The sequence below is a fragment of the Mus pahari genome, chromosome 12 (genome assembly GCF_900095145.1).
Source record: "Mus pahari chromosome 12, PAHARI_EIJ_v1.1, whole genome shotgun sequence".
NCBI classification, from domain to species: Eukaryota; Metazoa; Chordata; class Mammalia; order Rodentia; family Muridae; genus Mus; species Mus pahari.
The window spans coordinates 21743299-21769233 of NC_034601.1; the positions used below are offsets into that span (position 1 = coordinate 21743299).

General features: G+C 39.2%; 1 protein-coding gene across 1 annotated transcript; it reads left to right on the forward strand.

The window, feature by feature from the left end:
* The first annotated feature begins 3889 nt into the window (after positions 1-3889).
* On the forward strand, positions 3890-23993 carry Cldn16 (claudin 16). Its single transcript, XM_021209919.2, has 5 exons — positions 3890-4356; positions 15242-15344; positions 18700-18864; positions 22451-22642; positions 23619-23993. The coding sequence occupies exons 1-5, from the start codon at positions 4243-4245 to the stop codon at positions 23750-23752; spliced, it is 708 nt and encodes a 235-aa protein (XP_021065578.1). The 5' UTR covers positions 3890-4242; the 3' UTR covers positions 23753-23993.
* Positions 23994-25935: the final 1942 nt, after the last annotated feature.

The window sequence follows — 25935 nt, forward strand, 5'->3', positions numbered from 1 at the left end:
TCTAAGATCAAGAATCAATCAACAAATGGGACCTCATAAAATTGCAAAGCTTCTATAAGGCAAAGGACACTGTCAATATGATAAAAGGTAACAGATTGGGAAAAGATCTTTACCAATCCCACATCTGATAGAGGGTTAATATCCAATATATACAAAGAAGTCAAGAAGTTAGACTCCAGAGAACCAAATAACTCTATTAAAAATGGGGAACAGAGTTAAACAGAGAATTCTCAACTGAGGAAAATCAAATGGCCAAGAAGCACCTAAAGAAATGGTCAACATCTTTAGTCATCAAGGAAATGGAAATCAAAACAACCCTGAGATTCCACCTCACACTAGTCAGAATGGCTAAGATCAAAAACTCAGTGACAGCAGATGCTGGCGAGGATGTAGAGAAAGAGGAACACTTCTCCATTGCTGGTGGGATTGCAAGCTTGTACAACCACTCTGGAAATCAGTCTGGTGGTTCATCAGAAAATTGGACATAGTACTCCCTGAGGACCCAGCTATACCACTCCTGGGCATAGACCCAGAAAATGCTTTAACATGTAATAAGGACACATGTTCCACTATGTTCATAGCAGCCATATTTATAATAAACAGAAGCTGGAAAAACTCAGATGACCCTCAACAGAGGAATGCATACAGAAAATGTGATGCATTCACACAATGGAGTACTACTCAGCTATTAAAAACAATGATTTCTTGAAATTCGCAGACAAATGGATGTAACTAGAAAATATCATCCTAGGTGAGGTAACCCAGTCACAAAAGAACACACATGGTATGTACTCGCTGATAAGTGGGTATTAGCCTAGAAGCTTGAAATACCCACGATACTACTCATGGACCACATGAAGTTGAAGAGGAAGGAAGACCAAAGAGTGGATGCTTCAGTCCTACTTAGAAGGGGAACAAAATAATCAAGGGAATTAGAGGTGGGGGGACTTGGGAGGAAGAGAATAGACAGAGAGGTAAAGAGGGGAAGAATTGGGTATAGGAGGAGATGGAGGAGCTGTACAGAGAGTCAGGAAACTGAACAGAGATGTGTAGCAATGGGGGATGTGGAAGTGAATATAGCAACCAGTAAGTCCCAGATGCCAGGAAAGCAAGAGCCTCCCAGGACCCCACCTTGATGACATTAGTTGAAATACCCCCACAAAGGGGAGGGAGAACCTGTGGAGACCATATCTAGATGTTAGGCATGGCCCCGGGTGAGGGATGGGGCCACCCACCCATCTCTAAAATTTTAACCCAGAATAGCTCCTGTCTAAAGAAAATACAGGGACAAAGAGTAGAGCAGAGACTGAAGGAAAGGCCTTCCAGGGATTGCCCCACCTAGGAACCCACCCCATATGCAGACACCAAACCCAGACACTATTGAGGATGTTAAGAAGTGCTTGCTGACAGGAGCCTGATATGGCTGTCTCCTGAGAAGCTCTGCCGGATTCTGACCAATACAGATGCAGATGCTCGCAGTCAACCATTGGACTGAGCACAGGGACCCCAATGGAGGAGTTAGGGGAAGGACTAAAGGAGCTGAAGGGGCTTTACCTGGTATCAATGGGAAAGGAGGCCCTTGGTCCTGTGAAGGTTTGATGCTCCAGTGTAAAGGAATGCCAGGGTGGTGAGGAGGGGTGGGGGAGCACCCTCATAGAAGCAGGTTAAGGGGGGATGGGACAGGGAGTTTGCAGAGGGGAAACTGGGAAAGGGGATAATATTTGAAATGTAAATAAATAAAATATACACTTTAAAAAAGGAAGAATTGTCACAGGACCAGCAGAATAACTCAGGAGTAAGAGCAGTTGCAGGGTAAGTCTGGCTAACTGAATTCCACCCATGGGAAACCAATGTTTGAAGGGCAGGATTGGCTCCCCAAAATCACCTACTAACCTGCACACACACACACACACACACCACACCACACCACACCCAAACATATACATATACACACCACACACAAAAGACACGCACACACATTCATATATACACACACCTCACACACATACACACACAAAACACACATACATACAATATCCAATACAGAGACACATACAACACACATATACACATATACTCAAACATGTACATATATGCAGCACAGACACACATTCTCAAAGATGTACATATACACACAGAGACATCCACATCCACACACAACACTGCCACACATGCCCTCCCACACACTAATAAAAGTAAAATATTTGAAATAAAAGTAGAAATAACCTGAAATGCTCAGTAACCTTATCATCACGTATACAGTTTATAATGATCACATCAGAGTGAGTACCACAGGCACTGTATTTAACACTCACCATTTTTCTGTGATGAGAACACTAAAACAACTCATGTCTAGTTATTTTAAAATATATTTTATTATATCCGTAGTTCACTCTGCTGTAGAATAGACGACTAGAATTTATTCCAACTGTTTGTCGCCTAGTCTTAAACTCTTCCAACCTCCCCTGTTACATTTCCAAGCCCGGATAACTACCAATCCACTTCATCTATTTTTGAAATGTTTTGGACCCCACAAACAAATGCCACGATGTGGCACTTCTCTTTCTGCGTCTGGCTTATTTTATTTAATGGCCTCCTGTTCCATTCGTGCCACTGCAAATGACAGGATTTCATCGTTTTTATGGCCGAGGGGTATCCCATTGTATATAGGTAGCACAGTCTCTCCATGTAGTCACAAGCTAGTGAACTCTTAGGCTTTATCCGTCTCAACCAAAATGAAGGAGCGTGAGCAAAGGTCAGTTCAAGATCTTGACTAATTTTTTTTTTTTTTTGATTTTATACCCAAGAGTGAGGGTACAGGATTACATTCTTATACTTTCAGTTTTTGAGGAACCTCTATTGTCTCCCACAGTGTCTGTTCTGACTTATAACTGAGCATTTAAACTAGACAAAAACCACGTAAGTTTTCTAAGTCAGCCATTCTCAGCCTTCCCAATACCTACCCTTTGATATTGTTCCTCACAATGTGGTGACCCCAATCTATAAAATTATTTTCATTGGTGCTTCATAACTGTACTTTTGCTGCTGTAATGAATCTAAATGTAAATATTTGTGAGGAATACCTCCAAGAAATAAAGGGTCATTTTACTCCCCCCCCCCCACGGGTCATGACCCACAGGCTGAGAACCACCCCTCTAATGTTTCCAGACTAGGAGCCCCTGAGCTATGGATCCAAAAGCAATGGGGACTTTGATGCTTTCTTAAGATTTGATGGAGCCTGGTATCATGTCTGTAAATCATTTAGTATGACTTCATGATTATTTTAGGGTAAGTAAACAGTAGGCCAATAAAACACACACATACACAAACACACATACCTGGCATTAAGACCATACCTGCCTGGCATTACGAAAGAAAATCCTGAAATACTTCAATTTTGTATTCATTGTACATTTGGGTGTTACTGAAAATTTTGGGGGCTTTACTTCTAAGAAGTAAAGCACACATAGGTGCTTGAGGTTTCATGTAACTTACAAGTTAATAAGCCACACTCTTCTCCATAAGTATGTTCAAGTGTTATGTGTCAGTAAAAATAAAGCAATAATTCACATATGCACACTTGTTCCCAGCCCAGATCCGAAACGTTAGGGTCCTTGGCCCTGCCTCCTGCCAAGTGTTCTGCCCAACACTTTGGAATGTGAACTTGCTTAAGCTAGTACTCGTTTAGCATAATTTTACTGGTGGCTCGTCTGTCTAAGGTAGTTAGGGGATATTAAAATAGTCTAACAATAAAATCGCAATCAGTCAACCGTATGGCCACCATCCAAGGGGGAGGAGAACAGCTCCTTGTCCCAAGGGCCTGAGAAAGATCAGTTTACAGGCTTCAGCCCTGCCTAGGATCCTTCCTCCGTCTTCCATCTTGCCACAGTCACAGGCCTCTGTGACTATCATTTCACATTAGCCCACAGCCGAGGCTGCTTCTCCCACGAACCACGATGTGCTCAGTTCTTCCTCCCGCCCTGGCTTCTGATTGGGTGCCTGGCCGCTGGATAGTGACCTCCAGGACCCTCGCTCTGGAACAACCTGTTTATACAATTCTTTCTGAAGCGTAAGGTGCCTGCAAGAGGGGTGTGAGAAAACGTAAAAGACCGGACATTATCATCCCCAGGTACAGGCGACAGAGACCAATAGCAACGGACGCCCATAGCATCAGAAGCCAATAGCATTCCAGCTGAACTGGCATCTGCCCATGTATCCATTCCCAACAGGCTGTTTGCTGCCATGAAGGATCTTCTTCAGTATGCTGCCTGCTTCTTGGCCACATTTTCCACTGGGTTTTTGATCGTGGCCACGTGGACAGACTGTTGGATGGTGAACGCTGATGACTCCCTGGAGGTAAGAGGCCAGAAACCTCAATTTTGCTGTCAGATTTATAGCCAAACACAGACATCAGTCCTGCAGGGTATCGGCAGCAAAGATAGTCAGCAAAGGGATAAACTGATCCTTAATGAATCTTAACACTGTTAGCTTATTTAACCCTGACACTAATCTATCAAGTAAGTACTGTTGTCCCATTTCACAGATGAGGTCATTAAATTATCTATTTCTCTAAGGTTACATTTTCAAAAATATAATTACACCATGCCTGCCACAGAATGCTCCAGGAGTTCACCAGTTCCCATTCTACATATCAAGCAGACTGTTGGTAGAGTCACAACCTTTTTTTTTTTTTTTTTTTTTTTTTAAAGATAAATGTGATAACCTTACTGGCAGAATCCAGAATTCTGTGAGAGACATGTTAAAGCTAATCTTCTGTGGTGTGTTGAGCAAGTGGACTCTGTGAAAGCCATTCTAAAAGACAGCTAATAATTCCAGGCCTTTGGGAAAGTATATAGAACCTACTTGGCTGGCGCAGTGTCAGAGATGTGTGACTTTAAAAAGGAGAAAACAGGTCAAAAGTCTTCCAAGAGCACCTCAGCGCTCAGTAACAGGGGTGGACTTAAGCACGCCACTCTTAATAACTGGTTACACAGCAGGACTGCTGCTCATGAGGGAGGTGACTGGGCGAACTTACACTTGCGAATTGGATAACGAGTCAATGAGAAAAATGTAAAAGGTGAAGTTCACAAATCTTTTGCTGTGGTAACAGTAGGGATAGGAGTGAGGCAAAGCTGAACAAGATTCAAATCCTTAGACTTTCCTGGTGTTCCTAAGCAAGGCTGAGAAAAATGCAGGTCAGATAAACATCATGAAGTGAGCAACTCAGATGAGTCCAGGCAAATCCATCTCTTTTCTGTAGAGCTTGAGCGAATGGTCTCCTCAGAGTAATGCTGTAGTGTCTATGAAGGTTAAGGAAGACCTGGGGGTGGGGGAAGCATTCTATTTTTATTATAACTCTGTTTACAAACTCGCAAGTTGTAATAGAAGTGACACAATTTTTGTATTTTGTTCTGGAATCATTTCAAGTGTGTGTGTGCATATATACATACATATGCATGCCCCTTGGACAGTACTTAGTGAAAAGTGTGGCTCAAACTCTGTGAAGCTATTAGTTTCTCATTACGCAGGCTGCCAGTCATAAGTGATCAATAGAAAATAATGTTGTCCTTGAGCACACTTTAGATTGAGTTTTTAAAAAAATGTCTTTTAAAAATATTTAAAACCCCATTCCAAAGTCATTGGTTAAATATTTTCTAAAGCAGCTTGAAGGCCTTCTTGAGTGAGAGTTGTTAACGTTCTCAGTTAAGAAAGAGGGTACAGGGAACTTCGGGATAGCATTTGAAATGTAAATAAAGTAAATACCTAATAAAAAATAAGAAAGAGTTTTAAGAAGAGTCGGGCTCGGCTCGCTGAGAAGACAGGAACCTCAGCATGATGCACCATGTTCCTTTCACTTTAGTTTCTCAATCAATTTGCCTTCCAAACAAGAAAATCACTAGTTGAAATGAAATGAATACTAGAAAGTATTCACTTTAAATAAATCCTTCCTAACTTCACACATTTCCTTTTTTCCATTTTTTTTTTTTTTTTTTTTTTTTTTTTTATTTTTTTTTTGTCAGTCTTTCTCAATATGTCCCTACTGTGGTTTCCTTCTCTTTNTTTTTTTTTTTTTTTTTTTTTTGTCAGTCGTTCTCAATATGTCCCTACTGTGGTTTCCTTCTCTTTGTTCCTCTCAATCCCCTACACCCTGTCTCCTTGATCCACTGGTCCACTGCCTCCCCTCAGAAAAGAGCAGGCCTCCTAGATGTATCAACTGAACACAGCAAAAGAAGATGCAATGAGACTAGGCACAAACTCTCATATTAAGGCTGGGTGAGGCAATCTGGATAAGAGAGAAAGGGCCCTAAGAGCATGCTAAGAGTCACAGACACCCCCACTCCCACTGCTGGGAGTCTCACAAAAACACCAAGGTCAACAACCCCAGCCTGCATGCAGAAGACCTCGTTCATGCCCATGCAGGCTCTGTGATTGCTGCTTCAGTTTCTGGGCTGCTTCAGTAGCCTATGATTCCTACTTAGTTGATTCTGTGGCCTATGTTCTTCTGGTGTTCTCAAGCTCTCTGGCTTCTACAATCTTCCTCTCCTTCAGGGGTTCCCTGAGCTCCAAGTGGAAAGAATCAATAAAGATCTCCAATTTGTGCTCTCTCTCTCTGCCTAACGTTTGGCCATGAGTCTCCACATCTGAAATGCCTTTCTATTTCATCTCAGGGAAATGTGTTCTCCAAAAAGCCTGCTTGTGGAAACTATCATGTAAGCATGAACCCCCTCCCACCACTTCTCTTTGAACAATCTCTCTGTTTTAAAGGGACATCAATTTTTATAATAATTTCTTTAATTAGGATAAAATTTATTATTTTGTGCAAAAGGTTGAAGGTGCTCATAATCACTGGCCCATTTAGGCTGTTCTCTCTCTTTTTTGTGTCACCCCTGGTTCACGTTAGCATTTTACTTTCTTTAAACAATTGTTGGGAAAAAAATAAATGCAGTAAAAATTTGTAAATAAAAATACTGCAAGAGGCAGATGTATTCTGGCCCACAGTTTTGTTAATATAAGCATATAGGTTGGAAAATTGGTTCTTTGGTTGAGTTCCACTTGGCAAATATATAAAATGTAGGTCATGAAGAAGCACTGTGCGTGCAGCACTAAAAGAGGCAAGGATAAAGAGGAATGCATCTTGCCTTTCAGGAAGGGACATTGAGTGCATAAAAAAAAAAATGAGCATGAACTATAACAAATGACACAGATCAGTTCATATTTGAGGAGTAAATGAGCAGAATACCATTGGAGCAGAGATGATAAAGCTGTCATTCTCCATTAGGCATATTGAAATAGGTCTCATCGAAGAAAGGGCTTTCAAGCTAAGCCTCCAAATGATGCAATTTCAAAGGGTGGAAATGCAGCAGAGACTTTGGATGAAAAGACACTGTGGCAAAAAAAAAAAAAAAAGAGAGAGTGAGTTTCCTGGGTTTGTAAAAGGATATAACTCAAAGCAAGAGGCGTAAAGAATTCAGATATTCTAGCATTTCACTTTCTTTGAACAATTGTTGGGAAAAAGTAACTGCAATATAAATACGTAAATAAAACATTCTTAGGTTTTACTACCGTACACCTGCCTTGAAGAGTGAAATTCTTTGCATTTGGTATGAGCATTTAAAGAGAAAGGAAGGAAGGAAGGAAGGAAGGAAGGAAGGAAGGAAGGAAGGAAGGAAGGAAGGAAGGAAGGAAGGAAGGATGGATGGAAGCAGTGGGTGTGACCCTAAATAATAGGCTGAGCAGCTCTCCTATCCTCACCATCCTTGAGTCTATTGCTCCTGGGAAGACTTGGGTGCTGAAGAGAATGGGTTGAAGGTATTTGAAGCCAGTAGGTACTCAGCTCTTAGTCCATGTTTACTGACTTCTCTCAGGGAATATCGCATCCTGCGTCTTCAATTCTCTTCCCTCAAATTTAAGAAGGCGTTGAATTCAATTGCGTTTTATCACCTTTTACTTTATCATCAGGGTGCCCTGAGTGCCTATAACCCCCCCCCAGCAATGGCTACTTGTTGAGGGGTCAAAGATGCTCAGAGCTTTCCCAGAGAAAAAAATCTTCCATTGGGAGTTTCATATGAATGTGCATTAACTTCACTCTTATTCCATATACTCACCCTCCTGTACTCAAGCTCGTCACCATCTCCCTTTACCTCACCCTCCCTCCCTCCCTCCCTCCTCCTATCCTTTTCTTATTTCCTTTATGTTCTTATTCTTGCCTTCCATCTCCCTTCCTCTTTGTGTTCCTCTTTTCTCCTCTCACCCCACAAATATTCCTTAGCACCCACAGTATGGCTGTCACTATAGTTGATTCCGGTTATGTGGGTTGTACACTCTGAAGCATCAGGAGGTGAGTCTCGGTCTAGTAAAGGACACAAATTGGTGAATGCACAGTCACAGTTCAGTGTGACAAGTACTATGCCTGAGGCTAAACAACCATGAGTGGACATCTCACTCTGTCTCGGATCATTAGTGGAGTCTTCCTAAGTAACTGCTAAGTTAGAGTTTGAAAATCAAGTGAATGATCAGAAGCAAAGAGTGTTCTAACCAAACAAATGGTATGTACAGAGATATAAGTGTGATCGTGTTGTATGTTCATGGTATTATGGATACTTTCTGATGTAGACAGGAAATTATAGGGGCTAGGTAATCAAAGGCTTAAAGTATTATGCAAAATATAGGTCCAACCCCATAGGCAAGAATGAGACAAATACATACATGCCTTTTAGAAATATCAGCCATCCTGGCTGCTCTTGGTGGGTGGCTCAAGGGGGTAAAATGAATTATGAGGAGACCTTTTAAGGACATTTGCATAAACCAGAAGGAAAACAGTGCTTGTGTAAATGATAATGTTAGTAAGCATAGGACAATGCTGGTAGAAATGTGAAACTAACTCAGGTGGGTGGGGGTGAGTGACTGTCAGAGCCCAGAAGGTAACAGGGAGAGAGAAGCCAGGGTGGATGCCACCTCACTGACTTGGGGTGACTTGCAAAATCGCTCATCCAGTGGTCAAATTGAAATGGGAATTTCCATATTAAAATCATGGAGCATGCTCCCTGGAACAGGTTTTTGTTTTGTTTTGTTTTTATTTTTTTGTTTTTGTCTGTTTTTCCTAGCTTAGCTTAGCATGGTGGCAGAAACTGTTCAACAGTGGGGAATTGTATAGACTATACCTTAATCTAGAGGCTCCTGGTTAAATTTCATTTGTCTCCCCTATACAAGGATAGTAGTAATTCATATGACCTAGCTTTCTGTGAGACTTAAATGAGCCTCTGTACACCAAGTATTTACCATAGCACCAGGTAAAAAGGAATCAGCCAATAAGTGTCAGATATATTATGATTAATTCATAGTTCATTGTTTTGTTTTGTTCTGGGGGAGGAAGTGACATTTTGTATAATGCTCACCAATCTGAGAGATTGACGAATGGAGTTCCGGTCTTATTTTTGCTATCGATCCTTTTAGAGAAATGTTGTTTATTTTTCTGGGCAATGATTTGCCCAGCTTTGTACTTATGAGTGATTATTGCTTGACTCGAGCAAGGCAGGAAATGGGAGTCCCATAGCAGAAGTTATCTATCTACCAATGAATGCTCGCAATGAATGCTTGCAATGAACGAGGGTTAGGAGGATTAATCACATTATTATGATGCTATCTTGTAGGATATGTAGTTATTTGTTTTCTTGCAGGGGTATAAGCAATACTTAAGAAAGTTGCTGGCCTCTCCATTATCAAAAGGTAAAAATGTTTAAGTAGGATGATTCAATTTCCAGTTAATTTTTTGTTAATTATTTTCCTGGAAATTGCTATACTCTGTGCACCATTATGATTAAATTTTTATTACTTCAAAAGAAGGCTGTTCACAGTAGAATTTATTTCATCCTCATAATCAGGTTTTCTCCTAGGATTTCTATTTGCCTTACTGATGATATAATTCTTCCAGACATAAGGTATGTATTAAATTATTGTCTTAGTCAGGGTTTCTATTCCTGCACAAACATCATGACCAAGAAGCAAGTTGGGGAGGAAAGGGTTTATTTGGCTTACATTTCCATACTGCTTTTGATCACCAAAGGATGCAGGACTGGAACTCAAGCAGGTCAGAAAGCAGGAGCTGATGCAGAGGCCATGGAGGGATGTTCTTTACTGGCTTGCTTCCCCTGGCTTGCTCAGCCTGCTCTCTTATAGAACCCAAGACTACCAGCCCAGAGATGGCACCACCCACAAGGGGCCTTCCCCCTTGGTCACTAATTGAGAAAATGCCTTACAGCTGGATCTCATGGAGGCATTTCCCCAACTGAAGCTCCTTTCTCTGTGATAACTCCGGCTGTGTCAAGTTGACACAAAGCTATCCAGTACAATTATTATGTATAATATGTGCTCTGATTATTTATATACCAATTTGGGGTCCTGTTTGATTTTAAGGCTTTTAGCAAACATTTGAGACTGTGAGTGGACTCCTATTTGTCTCAAGATTTCCTACTGCACTGAGATCCATGTTATAGGAGTTGAAAGTGCATTTGGGCACATGAGCTCATGGAGAAGTTGTTACAGCACTTGCCATTTTGCTGAAAGAATGAACAAAAGATGATCTTTCAAGATTCACATTAATCCCTGAATATGAAGTATGTCTATAGTGAAATAAATGACCATCTTTTAAAAGGCCTGATCTCATACCTTGCTACAATATAAAGAATTAATACATCCATTTGGATAATTTTTTTAAATAGGAAAAAAAAATTAAGAAAAATATCTAATCCCCTAGAGTGTTTAATAAAGCTGGTGGGAAAAGTGTACTTGGCATAAATGGTGAGGCTTTTCTGGTTTGTTCTTTAAAGAGAACGTTTTTATAAAGTAAGGAAAAGGCATCTAATCGTTATTGCAATACAATCTGTGACCTCTGACACGGGTCGGTTAGCCTTACTGACTGTGATGCTATGCTCTCATAGGATAGCATTGTAATGCGTGCAACAAGAGAATTATATCAAAATATAAGTGTTTACATAGGTTCTACAATGTCAGTCAAGTCATTTAGCCACAGGAGTTCTGGTGGTCGGTGCTATAGAAGAAAAAACGCCTTAAGGGACAACTGCTTTGAGATTCCACCCAGGCATTGTGGTCTATCTTTGTATATCCAGAGCTTATGAGTTTGAGATGTGAGAATTACTGCAAGTTCTAGGGGAGTCTGGGCTACTGACTCTCTGTTGCATCTAACCAGGAGAAAAAGATAATTAATAACTGAACATACGGACATATGAAGCAAAAATCCACAGTGTCATATTGACCACCTTATACTTCAAATCAAAGCAGGGTTAGTTATGCATTTATGTGGATTGACAGGAATCAACAGACTCTGCCTCCAATAAGTAACTATTGAATATCTGTTGTTTATCAGGATGGGGGATGATGGAAGCCTTGAAGCAGGGAGCCATATCTACCCTGCTTGCCGCTGCATTCCCAGCATTAATTGGCATGCCGGTTAGAACTTGACAAGCCCTCAGTGACATAGATTAGAATGTAACACTGTAAAAAAATTCCTGTGTCATCACAGGTTGAAGGAGATAAACTCCTGCTAGAAAGAGCATAGAGAGAAGTCTTACGGGGAAAAGGAATGTCTTTGAAGTGAGACTTGAGTTCCAGGTAGAAATTTAACACATTGAGAGCGAAGAACATTGTTTTTAGTATAGAAAAGGTTTGAAAGCCCAATGACCCGAGGAACCAGGTCTCTGCATGTGTGAAGTGGTCTTTGCAGGGGTAGTGGGGACATGTTCAGAACATCCGCTTTGAGATACAAGCAGCCACTCACTGTGGCTAAGTGTTTCCATCCATAAAAAGCTCAGGAACCAAAGCTGATCAAGTGGACCAGGAAAAAAAGGAAGCCAGGTGTTTGGATCCTCTGTGGTATCTCTCCACTTGGAATATCAGTGAGCAGTCAGGAGATGTGCTGTGCCTTCTGCTTTGTTGATGTTTTGGAAATTTTCATCTCTCTTGTGTGGGAAATGATCCACATCTCACTCTTTGGAGAAATGACATCACTGGAGCATAAATCCCTTCAACATTGCTTGCCTGTGTTAGTCATACAATACTGATTGCTTGTTAAAAACAAACAAACAGAAAGCTCAAAATTAGAACTTTCTATTTCAAATGGCTCCATGAGATTAAAATTTCACAGTTTTTGCCCTTTAAGAAAGGTTAGCCACACTATTTAAGTACTAGTTAGCCTTTAAAGATCCTTATTTTAAGACTTCCAAGAACTTTCATTGGCTTGCCTTGCAAAATAGTTCCTAATAAGCCTTGTCCCCCCACAGGCAGAGAGGTTAACCAAAAGCAATAGAATATAACACAGAGGGCTTTCCTAAAATGATAACTTAAATATCTTTTAACCTTGTATTTTGTGCACAAAGGCACCTTTAATGGTGTCTACAGTAAGTGCTGTATTAAACACAGAAGTTTAGTTAATTACAGCCACTCTTCTCACGTATCTTGGCTGAGTGTGAATACCAAGCGATTTAATAGTGTGCCCCTGGGCATTAATACCTAATCAAATTGGATTCCTTGTTTCCTCTAATGACCTCATTGCTTTTCGAAATATGGCCATGGCAGGTAAATGATCAATAGCGTTGAAATTGTCACCAACACTGGGCCATAGCTGAATATCCTTGTTATTAAGAGTTGTGGGTTACATAGTGTATAGTAGGAATGGTCACCTATAATGTAACAAGCATAAGAAAGTATGAACCATCATCGTTTGATCCACCATGCTAATTAGGATAAGCTGGATTTATGAGCTGAGAGACCAGGGACATGGGTACTAACAAACCCTGCTTTTTTTTTTTTTTTCATAGTATTGTGGGTCTGTATGTACCCTAACTGAATCAGTTTCCATAACAAATGACCTGAATTATTCTCTCATAGTCCTGAAGACCAGAATTTTAAGATCAAAATCTCTGCAAGGTTCCATTCAGTGTCCCCGAAGCTCCAGGATGAACTGCTCTGGCACTTCCAGATTCTCATTACTGTGGGTTGTCCATGACTTGTAGATGTGTGACTACCAACACAGAAGTGGTTCTGTGGCCCCATTTCCATCTGCCTGTGCTTTTTCTTTGTAAAACTATGACAAGGACACCAGGATCTATAAGTTTAGGGTCCCCTTGTACAGCTGATGTGATGCTCTCGTCTCAGGCCTGTAACTCAGTTGTATCTACAAACAGGGCCAGAGTCACAGGTTCTGGGGATTAAGATGGGCTTGAATCTTTTAGAAGACTGTCATTCATTTCATTATGTCCTCATTTTTGCCACTGTCATTTTTAGTGAAACCTAGTACAGCCAGTACTTAACTCATGGTATTTAGAAAATTGCCATCATTTTCATTTGAGCTAACAATTTATACTAATTAGCAATTTTTAATATTTTAAACCACCCAGTCATTATCTTTCATATACAGATGAGGAAATTAAAATTCAAAACAGGGAAGATCTTGCCAATGGTTACTACATTGCTATTAAAATTGTCAATTTGTGTTTTAAAATTATACTCATATGTATATATATATATATACATATATATATATATATGTGCTTATCTTGCATTGAAAATCAATGTGTCAGGTTGTACAAGATGGATTTTTTTCCTCATTAGAGTTTTGACCTTTGTGTTTTTTCAGGTTCTGATAATCTTCCATAAAATCAAGAGCATTATTTTCAGATTTAACAGTAAGGACAGCCAGCCAAAGTAATGATTTGAAGAATGAGAGCCTAGGTATAAGAATCAAGATCGACCTATTCACTGAAGGTTGTCTTCCAACATCCAAGTACCAAGTACAGGATGCATTAGCCTGAAAGAGAGTTCTGAAATGAGTTGTATGTGCACACAAGCAAGACTTGGGCATACACACATGGATGGCTCAGTTGGAGTCCTGTTACAGTATTTTTCCTTCCTTATGCGTCTGTTTCCTTGTTTCTAAATAGACGCTAACAGCTTGTTAATGATCTTTAAGAAACAAATTATATAATAACATACTTAAATAGCAGGTACTTCAAAGTATAGACTCTATATAATTGTTAATCATTACCAATTGTGAATATTTTATGTACAAGGCAATGATGAGAGTATCAGGAGAGTTTCAGCAAGCCCCAAATAGGATACAGTGCAAGAGTTTCAAGCGCTCACGTTACTATGCTCATGGTAATCTGATTTTCTTTTTTGAAAATTGTTTTTCTGTCCTTTTCCTCCCTCTGGACAATGTTTCAACATTTCTCCCTTTGCAACTCTTTCCTGCTCTACTATCTTATTTATTATTTGGGGATGGGGTTTTAAAATTGACTTTCTACAATAACTGCGAAGGTTTTCTAAGCTAGCTTCAGATTTTCAAGGTAATGGAATCTGTAATTGAGTCTAAAGAAACACGATATTGCCTCTGCTCCATATTCATGAGCTTTGTCAAAAATACTTGAAACTATTGTCTGCTGAGATATTTACTACCATTTTTTAAAAAAGTTTGTGCTGACTTACAGCCCACCAATAAAGGATTAGAGGGTCAGGGCACTGGTACCTTTAAGCTCTAAGTGGATATCGTCATCTGCATATGCCAATTCCAAGTAGACATGCTTTATAACTGTCCAATTCTATTATATTACTTCTTAGACCCTTTATGTTCATGTCATTGCTTAAAGGTTTGGAATATGTCAGTATAGCAGAGAGAAAGACAATTGGGGACGCTCAGTCATTTATTGTTGCCCTTTTTCATTTATTGGTTTTCTTTGCTAATTTTAAATTTATGAACCTCATATAAAACAACATCTTTCTTCATGAAAGTCGATGTCTGTAATGAAGATGAATTAATGTGCCCTGCTGATAGACTTGAGACATTAACATTATCATCTATTGTTTTATAGATTTATTTATGAGTAAATGTTGGCACACGGAAGTGAAATAGATTGTCTTTATGTTAAAGCATGACTCAATGACAGAAGAATATATTCAGTTCTGGTTTTATTCCTCTCAGCCATGACTTATTTTTTCACGTGCCACTTCCAATCAGGAAGTAAAATTTTTTTTTCTTGGCCCAAAAAGCCTTTAATTGTCAATGTCTAAGGGAATATATCCTACTGGCATTGCTTTATATAAATAGACTTCTAGTTATGCCTGTAACCACTACACTTTGATAACAAACATAGCTGAGTGACCACTTGACCAAGAGGAAATGGAGTTCACTTTGCAAGGTGTTTCATACAGTGTCTTTTCCAACCTTCAGGTGAGCACTAAATGCAGAGGCCTGTGGTGGGAGTGCGTAACAAACGCTTTTGATGGGATTCGAACCTGCGATGAGTACGACTCCATATATGCAGAACACCCCTGTATGTATAATGTAAATCATTATGTTTGCCAGGAAGAGTGTGCCATGGGATACTGAGCTCAGAGATCCATTTGTCTGTTGTATGGTGTGAATGAAGGCTTTTAATGTGAAATATTGGCCATTAGAAATGGGTGTCAGTTTTGAAATGTGAATTGAAATATATTGTATCACATTTCACCTCTCCTCCTGATTTTGAAAAATTCCTTTATAGTAAAAGTATTTTCACAAGGGACTTTACACAATGCTTTATCTATAATGGGCTAATAGAAAATATTTCATGAAATGTTGACTTACCCTTTGGTATTGTGATTTTATCATTAGAATTGACCAGCTACATGAATAGCACTCATTGTTGTGTTTCAACTACAACTTAGCTAATGTAGAAAGTTTACTACTTTTTTCACTTGAAGATTTGCTAAGATAGAGTAGCAGAGGCAGAGAGAGAGAGAGAGAGAGAGAGAGAGAGAGAGAGAGAGAGAGAGAGAAGGAGGGAGAGGAGGGGAGTTTAAGAGGTATGGAGAATATGGGGTCCATAGATGAGGACAACAGCATATGTGAGGAATCATTAGTCTCCATGTTGGAGACAACTCCTTCATCTTTCTCTCTCTTAGTTCTCAATCTTTCCTAGATATTAGCAAGGCCATGTGCCTATAAATACAGCAATTTTTAAAATTAACAATCCATTGTTAATACCCTCAACCTTCTTCACAGCATTGACTTATATACTTAGAACTTTGAACCATGCCAAGAAATAGCAGTCCTGCTATTAAGGAAAATGCTTTCATGCTTTTCAAAGCCAGTGATGGGTGGTAGTGCCACACAGCCTCAAGATAAATTAAAAGTGGATCCTGTGCAATGTGCCTTTTCCCCCAGACATCTATTTTAGTTCATCTATTTTATTTTAGAAAGAAAGTAATCTTCAAAACATCTTCATCTGCTATTTGGGAGTTCAGTGTCTGAGATCATTTTTGCCAAAATTTACAAGGCCTTTTAATTAAATTTTTGCTCAGAAATTTTTACAACTTCTCATTTTCCCTACTATATTCAGCTCATTCTATCTACACACACACACACACACACACACACACACACACACACACACACACACCATCCTGATTTGATGAAAAGGAGGAATTATATGCCTGACTTTCAGTCTATTTTAAAAATATAATGTGTGGACCAAGCCAGAAGATAAACATTATTTATTTATTTATTTATTTATTTATTTATTTACATATTTTTATATGTATATGTATGGGCATGGGCATGGGCATGCCCAGGTGCAGTCGTGAAGGTCAGAGAGTCAGTTCTTTCCTTCTTACTGGATATCTTTGAACTCGGATATTCTGGTTTGGGAACAGAGCTTTGTGTGCTGAGTCATCTTCTGGGTCTAAGAAGTCAAGCAAAAGTTAGTTTTTAAAATGTAAATACTGGTATACAGAGTCATGGAAGAAGAATTAGAACCATTTATTAGGGAAACGAATGTTGATATTTTAATATGCTCCTGTTAAAGCTTTACCTGTACTATCTCGTATTTGTCTGTTGTTTTTACTTATGGCTTTCAAATGGTAAATGCATTTCATTTGTATGCAAATATACATTTAAAGACAACAATAATAAAGATGTGTTCTAGAAAAATAACATCTCTAGGTCTTCTCGGTTAGAAGGATATCTACAAGATGTAGAGATTTCATTTCATTTTCTACTGAATTCATAGAACCCATGTAGATAACTTTTCCAGTTTCTGCTGTGTACTCAGGGTATGTGGCACCTGAGTAATAATTATTTGTGCTGTGGTACTTCTCTTTTTAAAAGTAGTTTGAACCCAAGTAAGGATGCTAACTCTCTTCTGGAAGCCAGAATTCAACCCTTGAAAAAAGAAATTCTTCCATAGGTTGCTTGAGCATTTTGCTTGTAACAGATCTACCCTCCTAGAACCAGACTGACCATGGGGCTCAAGACCTAGCGCTTCATAGAAACCCTCCATATGAAACAGAACATGCACAACTCTCTATAGGAAGAGGAAAGCAGGGCCAATGCAGATATGCATAAATATCTCATCCTAACAGCACTAATGACTTTGGGTGGGCCAAAGTCTTCTCATTAGCAGAAGGCCCACTTATGTACTGAGTACTGAATTAAAGAAAAATTTTTTTAAAAATCTAGCAAATAAAGGTTAAATCTTCATTATATTTCTTTTAGTTTTTGTTTTTATTTTTTGGAAAATATATGTATACATTTGTCTGTTGTTTTTATTAGAAATAATGACAATTTTTAAGATAGATATTCCTAGTCTCAGGATAAATACATACTCATGTATTGATAACTGTCTTGGCTTTCTGTTAGAGTTGCTGAGAGAACATGTTCTGACAAAAGCACTGCAGAGGCTCACAGTTAAAGGGGTCAGCCCATGGCAGCAGGAAAGTCAGTGTAGCAGGGACTTAAACCAGCTGCTTGTGTTGGAAAGCAGAGAAGGGTGAATGCTTGTGGCCAGTTCACTTTATCTTTTTTATATAGTCCATGGTCCAAGCCCAGGAAACAGTGCTACACACTTTTAGCATGGGATTTTCCATCTCTATTAATTTAACTGGTGAATGCTACGCAGGCATGCCTAGAAGCCAAGCAATCCCTTGGAGGTTTGTCTAGGGGCTGCATCCTAGGTGATTCTGTATCCTGTCATTTGGACAATCGGTAGTCACATCATAATAGTACATGGGCATATACAGTGTATTCACCGGCTGATGAGATAGGAAGAATTTCATACAGTAATTTTTTTCTTCTGCAAGTGTATCATATAAATCTTAACAGGGAAAGATTATCATATAATTTGAAAAGGGAAAATGGCCTATATTTCTCACAAACATAAGCCAGAATTTTATCTCCTCATTGAAAAAAAAATGTAAAGGCAAGAAGGTTCCAGATTATTATGAAAAAATATAATTAGTATATAATGAAATAAAAATATATTAATATTTTCTATGATCTAGGTAATATAACAGTTGTTCATACTCTATTTTTGATGGAATTTTCTTTCTTTTTAGTATTTTGAATCAAACCCCAAACCTTCCTCTGTAGAACTCTGTGTAACGGCCACTCAGAGTTTTGATTTCACAACTACCGTTGCTTTATGATAGTTTTGAATTTCATGAGAAATTATAGCCACCCATATTGAAGCTTGTATAGATATGAATTCTGAATTCTACGTATGCCCTTATGTTGCTGTGTCTAATCTTGTGTTCTGTGATGTTCCTGTGGGAGTTAATGTGTCTGTTCTTCTTCCCTCTCCTCCTCCTTCCCCCATCCATCCTCTGACTCCTCCTCCCCCACCTGTGCTCTGACTCCCCATGATCTTGCAGTGAAGCTGGTGGTGACCCGAGCACTGATGATCACAGCTGACATTCTAGCTGGCTTTGGGTTCATCACTCTGCTCCTTGGTCTTGACTGTGTGAAGTTCCTACCCGATGAGCCACACGTTAAAGTCCGCCTCTGCTTTGTTGCAGGGACCACATTACTCATTGCAGGTATTGGGTTTGGTTTATTTTATTCAGTAACCGTGATTCCCTGGTCATCCTCGTGTTGTGCTACACAAATTTATCATCTCTTCTCATTTAAGATTGTCTATTCATACATACCTTACCTCCTGACAGTGTACAGCTCTTGTATATACCAGTGAGTTTATTTAGCAAATAATATATAGTTATCTTTAGAAAAGATCTTGAAGACCACCGAATACTCTTTTTATAAATCAATAAACAAAAATTTAAATTACTGAGGAAAATCCTTGTGGCTGTTACAAAAAAAAAAGATGATCAAATTAGGTGACTTAAGATAATGAAAGGCTGAAACCATTATCTACAATTAGTCTGCCATATACACAGTTTTAAAGCATGCATTCTGTTTTGTAGTTTTTTTAAAAAAGGTTTTTTCCAAATTTGTTGGCAAATGTAACAATGTTTTAAAACTAGATGATAACTTATATCTTTTTATAATGGCTACATATTTGATTAGCTTAGATGAACAATTGGATTTATAAATCTAAATAATGTTTAAAATAGATATTACCAACTCTCCAGGAGTTGGTAATATGCACCGCCCCACCCCAAGAGGGTAAGTATTTTTCAAAACGCCCAGTCAACATATTTCATTATCTCCCAGTTATCACTGATCTGGCCTATACTATACAATTTTTTACTTAAAATAGTGGAACCAATGTGCTATGATTTCAATTGAGTTAATTGTTAGAGAGGGTAAGCTGTGGGCTTCAGTCAAATTGTGGAAGGAAAGTCACTTTTTGACCCATGCTTACATGCTCTGGAACATGATAAAATGATTGTTAGAAAAGATACAGTTTTTACATGGGTGTTCTCTTCCCCTCCCCCACCCTAGCACACTGAATTGCAATTAATTGGACACAGTATACATGAAGATATTTACTGCATTAATTATATAGCTCAGTTTACATGTGAATGTTGACTGTATGTCTGGGGCTGCATGTCTCACAGTTAGGGTTACTATTGTTATGATGAAACACAATGACCAAAAGCAAGTTGGAAAGGGAAGTGTTTATTCAGTTTACTCTTCCATATCATTACTAAAGGAATTCAGGACAGGAATTCAAACAGGGTGGGGAGTTGAGTCAGAAGCTAATGCTGTGGCTTGTTCATAATGGCTTGCTTGGTCTGTTTTCTTAAAGAACCCAGGACCACTAGCCCAGAGATAGCACCACCATAATTGGCTGGCTCCTCCTCTATCAATCACTAAGAAAATGCCCCCAGTGGAGGAGTTAGAGAAAGGAATGAAGGAGCTGCAGGGGTTTGCAACCCCATAGGAAGAATAACAATGTCAACCAACCAGAACTCCCCAGAGCTCCCAAGGACTAAACCACCAACCAAAGAGTATACACATGGAGGGACCCATGGCTCCAGGTTCATATGTAAGCAGAGGATTGCCTTATATGACATCAATGGGCAGGGAGACCCTTGGTCCAGTGGAGGCTCTAAGCCCCAGCACAGGGAGATGCTAGGGTGGTGAGGCAGGAGTGGGTGGGTAGGTAAGGGAGCACTCTCATAAATAGAAGGGAGGGAGGATGGGATAGGGGGCTTGCAGAGGGGAGACCAGGAAAGTGGATAAATTTGAAATGTAAATAAATATAATAACCAATAAAAAATTAAAAGAAAGTAGAAAGAAAATGCCCCACAGACAGACCTTATGGAGTAATTTTCCCATTTAAGGTTCGTACATTCAGATGACTCTAGTTTCTATAAAGTTGACATAAGACTATTCAGCATAGCACCATTACATGTTGGAATTGATTTTGTGTCTGTACATGCATAGTGTACATATGAGGGTTAACTGTATTCAGAACAACATCGTTGCATGTGGCTATTGGCTATTTATCTGGGGCATCACTGTTTACACAATCATATCTGGGATAGCGTCAGTTGCAGGTCTTGGAAAACACAAAGTATTTTTTTTTAATTTTTTATTATTATTTTCTTTATTTACATTTCAAATGCTATCCCGAAAGTTCCCTATTTCCCCCCCCCCCGCCCCTGCTCCCCTACCCACCCACTCCCACTACTTGGCCCAGGCCTTCCCTTGTGCTGGGTCATATAAAGTTTGCCAGACCAAGGGGCCTCTTTTCCCAGTGATGGCCGAAGATGAAAGGATGGACTATCCAGAGACTACCCCATCCGGGAATCCATCCCATCATCAGCCACCAAACCTAGATACTAATGCTCATGCCAGCAAGATTCTGCTGAAGGGACCCTGATATTGCGGCCTCTTGTGAGGCTATGCCAGTGCCTGGCAAACACAGAAGTAGATGCTCATGGTCAGCTATTGGATGGAACACAGGGTCCCCAATGGAGGCTAGAGAAAGTACCCAAGGAGCTGAAGGGGGCTGCAACCCTGTAGGTGGAACAACAATATGAACTAACCAGTACCCCCTGAGCTTGTGTCTCTAGCTGCATAAACATCACATACTTTCAATTAAAACTTAATGTATAAAGCCTAGTCCATGGTGGTACATGCCTTTAATCTCATCACTCAGGAGGCAGGTGGATCTCACCAGCCTATTCTACATAGTAAGTTCCAGGACAGACAGTGCTATGTAAAGAAACTCTTCATCAACAAAACAAAACAAAAATGAAAACAAGCCCCCAAACCTTAAAATAGAAGAAAATTAATGTAGAATGGAAAAAAAAATGTTCTGTTACTCATGTTTCCAAATTCCTGTGTTTTCAAATTTGTTTTAAATATTTTCATTTATGAAGCTGTCGTGAGCCATGTATGACATTCTGTGGAGGAACATGCCATATATACGATGGGAGCTTCATGCCATCATAATGGAGCTGATAATTTCTTTTACTTGGTGATGTAGCAACTGTCATATCACTATAGCATAAGGCATTACTCACAAATCTGTGGCAATGTTGACCCACACGTAACTTCAGCACATGGTACTTTGTTATGGTAATGGATGGTATGTTACAAGAGAGCATATTGAATATATTTTATCATTTCACTTTATACTTGATGTTAGCGATATCATTTCACTTTCAGAAGTTGTTTTCTGTAAAGCATTGCTCCCTGTTAGAGCTGACTCCTGTTGCTCATGGGTGCTGCATTTCTTAACTGCATTGTTTTTCTCTTGATATTGACCTTAATTTCATGTTGTCTTGTTCACTATGACCCTGAGAGAAATGAGCCATGATATTTTTGTATATGTGTGTGTGCGCACATGTGCGTGACATGTAGCGCAGGTGTACAGTTTGTCAACCACACAAATTTTCTCTGTTAGGTGATATGTGACTGTACGAAAATAAATTTGGAAAAATGGAAAAGTTGTAAAGAGATACATCATAGCGATCATTTTAGAGTTTCACAAACAGATGAGCACAGTATTCTTTCATCTCAGTACTTTGCTTTGTGGAGAGAGAAAGTGAAAGGCAATGACAGAAGCTGTCCAGCGTTCTATTGTCCATGAATCACCATGGCAATCTTACTGCTTTATCTGGCACCATGCATCTTTAACACTGAGCAGATCCTTGTGACTTAAACTTGGAGAATGCTCTGCATCATTCCTGACCCCCTCGTTTCTTTCAGGTACCCCGGGAATCATTGGCTCTGTGTGGTATGCTGTGGATGTTTACGTCGAACGCTCCTCTCTCGTTTTACACAATATATTTCTTGGGATCCAATATAAATTTGGTTGGTCCTGCTGGCTTGGAATGGCTGGGTCTTTGGGTTGCTTTTTAGCAGGAGCTCTCCTTACCTGCTGTTTGTACCTCTTCAAAGGTAAGGACAAAGTAGAGGACGGGTCCCTCTTTTACTGTCATCTTTCCCAATCCAAAGGAAACACACATCCTATCAGACCACATAGCTCTGACACCCTTTGCATTTTCAGTTGTTCAAAAACAACTAAATTGTAGTATTCAGGGTTGATTCCCCAGCAGTAAATATCAGTCGAAAAGGAAAGCCAGAACTTCATCTTTGTCCAGCATTCCACCACTCACTAGTAGTTTATGTACAATGATCATTGTTGTGCATCTAACTTCACTAAATCAATGAGATTTATGTTTAGGGTTAAATGGAAAACTTGGCTGAGAGTCAGTCAATATTTGTTGGTAAAGAATATAATCTTTGGAATTAGTGTTCTAAAAATCTACCTAAAATACTAAGATCTCTTCATAATAAAACAAAGGAAACTATTCACCACAGTTTCAATATAAAGATTATTTTCAGATTGAAATACTCAGAACTTCATCTGATATTCAGGAATCCTACATGATTTCAACAAAGAATCCTCTGTGTGGTGTGTGCGTTTGTGTGTGTGTGTGTGTGTGTGTGTGTGTGTGTGTGTGTGTGAAAAGGAGAGTGTGCATGTGTATGTGTGTGACTATGTGTGCATGTGCAGGCTAGCACCTGAGATATGTCTTTGTGTGTGTGAATGTATATATGCATCTGTATTAGCATGGATATATGCATGCATGTTAGTGTGTATGTGTCTGTGTTAAAAGAGTATGTGCATGTGTATAAAAGCATGTCTTTCTGTGTATGAATGTGTCTTTATGTATATATGTACATATATGTGTGTGCATGCATACACGTGTGTGTGTATGTGTGTGTGTGCACGTGCATGAACATGCCTGTGTGCATTGGTGTTTGCGTATCCTTGTCTGTCTTGGAGAATAATATATAATTTTTTTTTCATTTTTGAATGTTAACGGGGTTATATGCATTTTTTTTTCTGCATTTTATCTCTTTCGAACAGATGTTGGGCCTGAGAGGAACTACCCTTATGCCACGAGGAAGCGTTATTCAACTGCAGGTGTGTCCATGGCTAAGTCCTACAAGGCTCCTCGGACGGAGACAGCCAAAATGTATGCTGTAGACACCAGAGTATAAAATCTGCCAAATGCTAATCTGTGTTCCTGTAATGTTTAGTTACTCAATCAATGTATTCAAGTTAATAAAATAAATGACCAAATTTGAAGCATTTATTTACATTTCTGATTCAAATTAATTGATTGTTGGTTTAATCAAAATGTTTGATTTGTCTCCCATGACTCTCTCTACTATGTCCCCAACAGTCTCTCTGTACTTTAAGTTGACACTGAAAAAATGTAGAAATATGTTTTAGGTGTCTTTATTGCTTTTGGAGATTATGGCATAGTAATATTAAAGTGAAGTGATGCTTCAGAAACACAAAGCAATTTTAAGCAAGTCTAAGGTCCTAATTTTGAAAGGATAGAGGAGCTTTTAGCTCTCCCTGACTCAAAGCACGATTTTTATTTTCTCCGGGAATTTATCAATAGCTTGAAAGAAGGTTATTGTTCTAATTTTAACTTGTATATCAGAATCTAACATACGCAAATATTACTAAAATGGAAAAAGGAAATACCAGTCTCATGTTCTTGCTTCCAGTGGATGCTGCAAATAGGAACTTCCCCTTCACACTCCAAATGTCAATGGTGAATGCTAAATTAACATTGGAGTCAGGGATGATTTCTCTTCACTAATGCAAGAGGTCAGGTTATAATTTTCATAGCACTCCAAAGCTGCCTATACATAGACAATTCTTGTTCTATTGTATAATAACTTGACCAGGGAGTCATTCACATATATATTGACAGTCTAAAATGGACTACATTAGAAATTACCTGCTAAGATGCCCACACATCTGCAGGTGCTCAGAATCTAGCTGCTTAACACCCAGTATGTTACAAAACACAGAAAACAAATATTTACTCTAATACACTAGAGTTGATCCTCAAATCTACTGAAGAAATTTCTCATAAAATATACACAGTCTGTTTTTAGGAAAACAAAGAAGAGTATAAAAATGCAAAGAAGCCAATGTAGACTCTAAATGAGACACATGCACATTTACAGTGTGATCATCTTGAATATTCGAACTCATTGAGTTCTTGGAAAAGCTAAAAAAGTAATCTCCAATTATCTGATTTCTTCTACTTTAAACAGATTAACATTAATACTCATGTGCTAACCTAAAAAAATATAAAATAATCTAAAATTTAGTTCTTTGTAGAAAAAGGGGAAAGGAAGTTGTGAATTTCTGGACCCCTCCCCCAAATTTATGCTTCTAAGGACAATGTGAATATAAACAATGAAACTTACTATGTGTAATGAACTCATGGAGATGTCAGTGGCTGTCCACTTACTACTATCTTCTGGAAAGGTTCTGATCTATTCACACTGCTAAGAACAGCTGGATCCTCCTAAGGCATCACAGGGATATCACTAAAGGGGTGCTTGACAGGTTGTAGATTATGGATAGTACCTATGTGGATACTATATGCATTTCAAAACATTTTGTGCTTTTTTTTTCCCCTCAATCTTGTTTTCTTTTTAATTTTGAGTGTTAGTTGGGGTGGATGGGTATATGCCTGTGTGTACATATATAGTAGTTTCCTAAAGTGTTGCTAACAATTTTAGTTCTATAGATGTATGAGAATTCTAGGTGCTACACCTCTGTATAATCAGAGACCAGAGGAAGATGTTAGTTGGAATAGTGTTATTTCTCAAGTTGGCACAATTTAAAATCATCTGGGAGTGGGTCTGAAAGAGGGATGGTACAGATCAGGTTGGCCTGGGTACAGCGTGTTGTGGTTATGTTGACTTTATTGATCGAGCTGGGAAGACCACTCACTGTGGGCGACACCATTCCCTCAGCTGGGGTTCCTGGACTGTAAAAAGAGATGAGAACCAAACAGCTCAAGCATACATGCACTAATTGATTGGCTTCTGCTCTTGACAATGGATGTCATGTGACTAGCTACTCCATGATCCTCAGCCTTTATTTCCTTACAGTGATGCACAGCAAACTTGAATTTGGAGCCAAACAAATCCTCTAAGAAACTCTTTTGTCATACCAACAGAAAATGAAGTTAAGGTATCAGGTGCTCTCTGTCAATCTTTTGGCACTGGAACAGGGTCTCTCGCTGAACTTGAACCTGGTAACCAGAATGTCTCATCAATCCTCCCATCTCTACAACCCTCCCACACTGGGGATATAGGCTTACGCAACCACTCCCAACCTTTTACTTGGGCACTGGGGATTCAATCTC

What these genes read in the sequence shown, in the direction of transcription:
- Cldn16 (XM_021209919.2), top strand. Translation starts at nt 4,243, where the DNA reads ATGAAGGATCTTCTTCAGTATGCTGCCTGCTTCTTGGCCACATTTTCC. An exon ending in CATATATGCAGAACACCCCT is followed by an intron (nt 15,345 to 18,699) that starts GTATGTATAATG and finishes ATGATCTTGCAG; the next exon opens with TGAAGCTGGTGGTGACCCGA. An exon ending in GACCACATTACTCATTGCAG is followed by an intron (nt 18,865 to 22,450) that starts GTATTGGGTTTG and finishes CGTTTCTTTCAG; the next exon opens with GTACCCCGGGAATCATTGGC.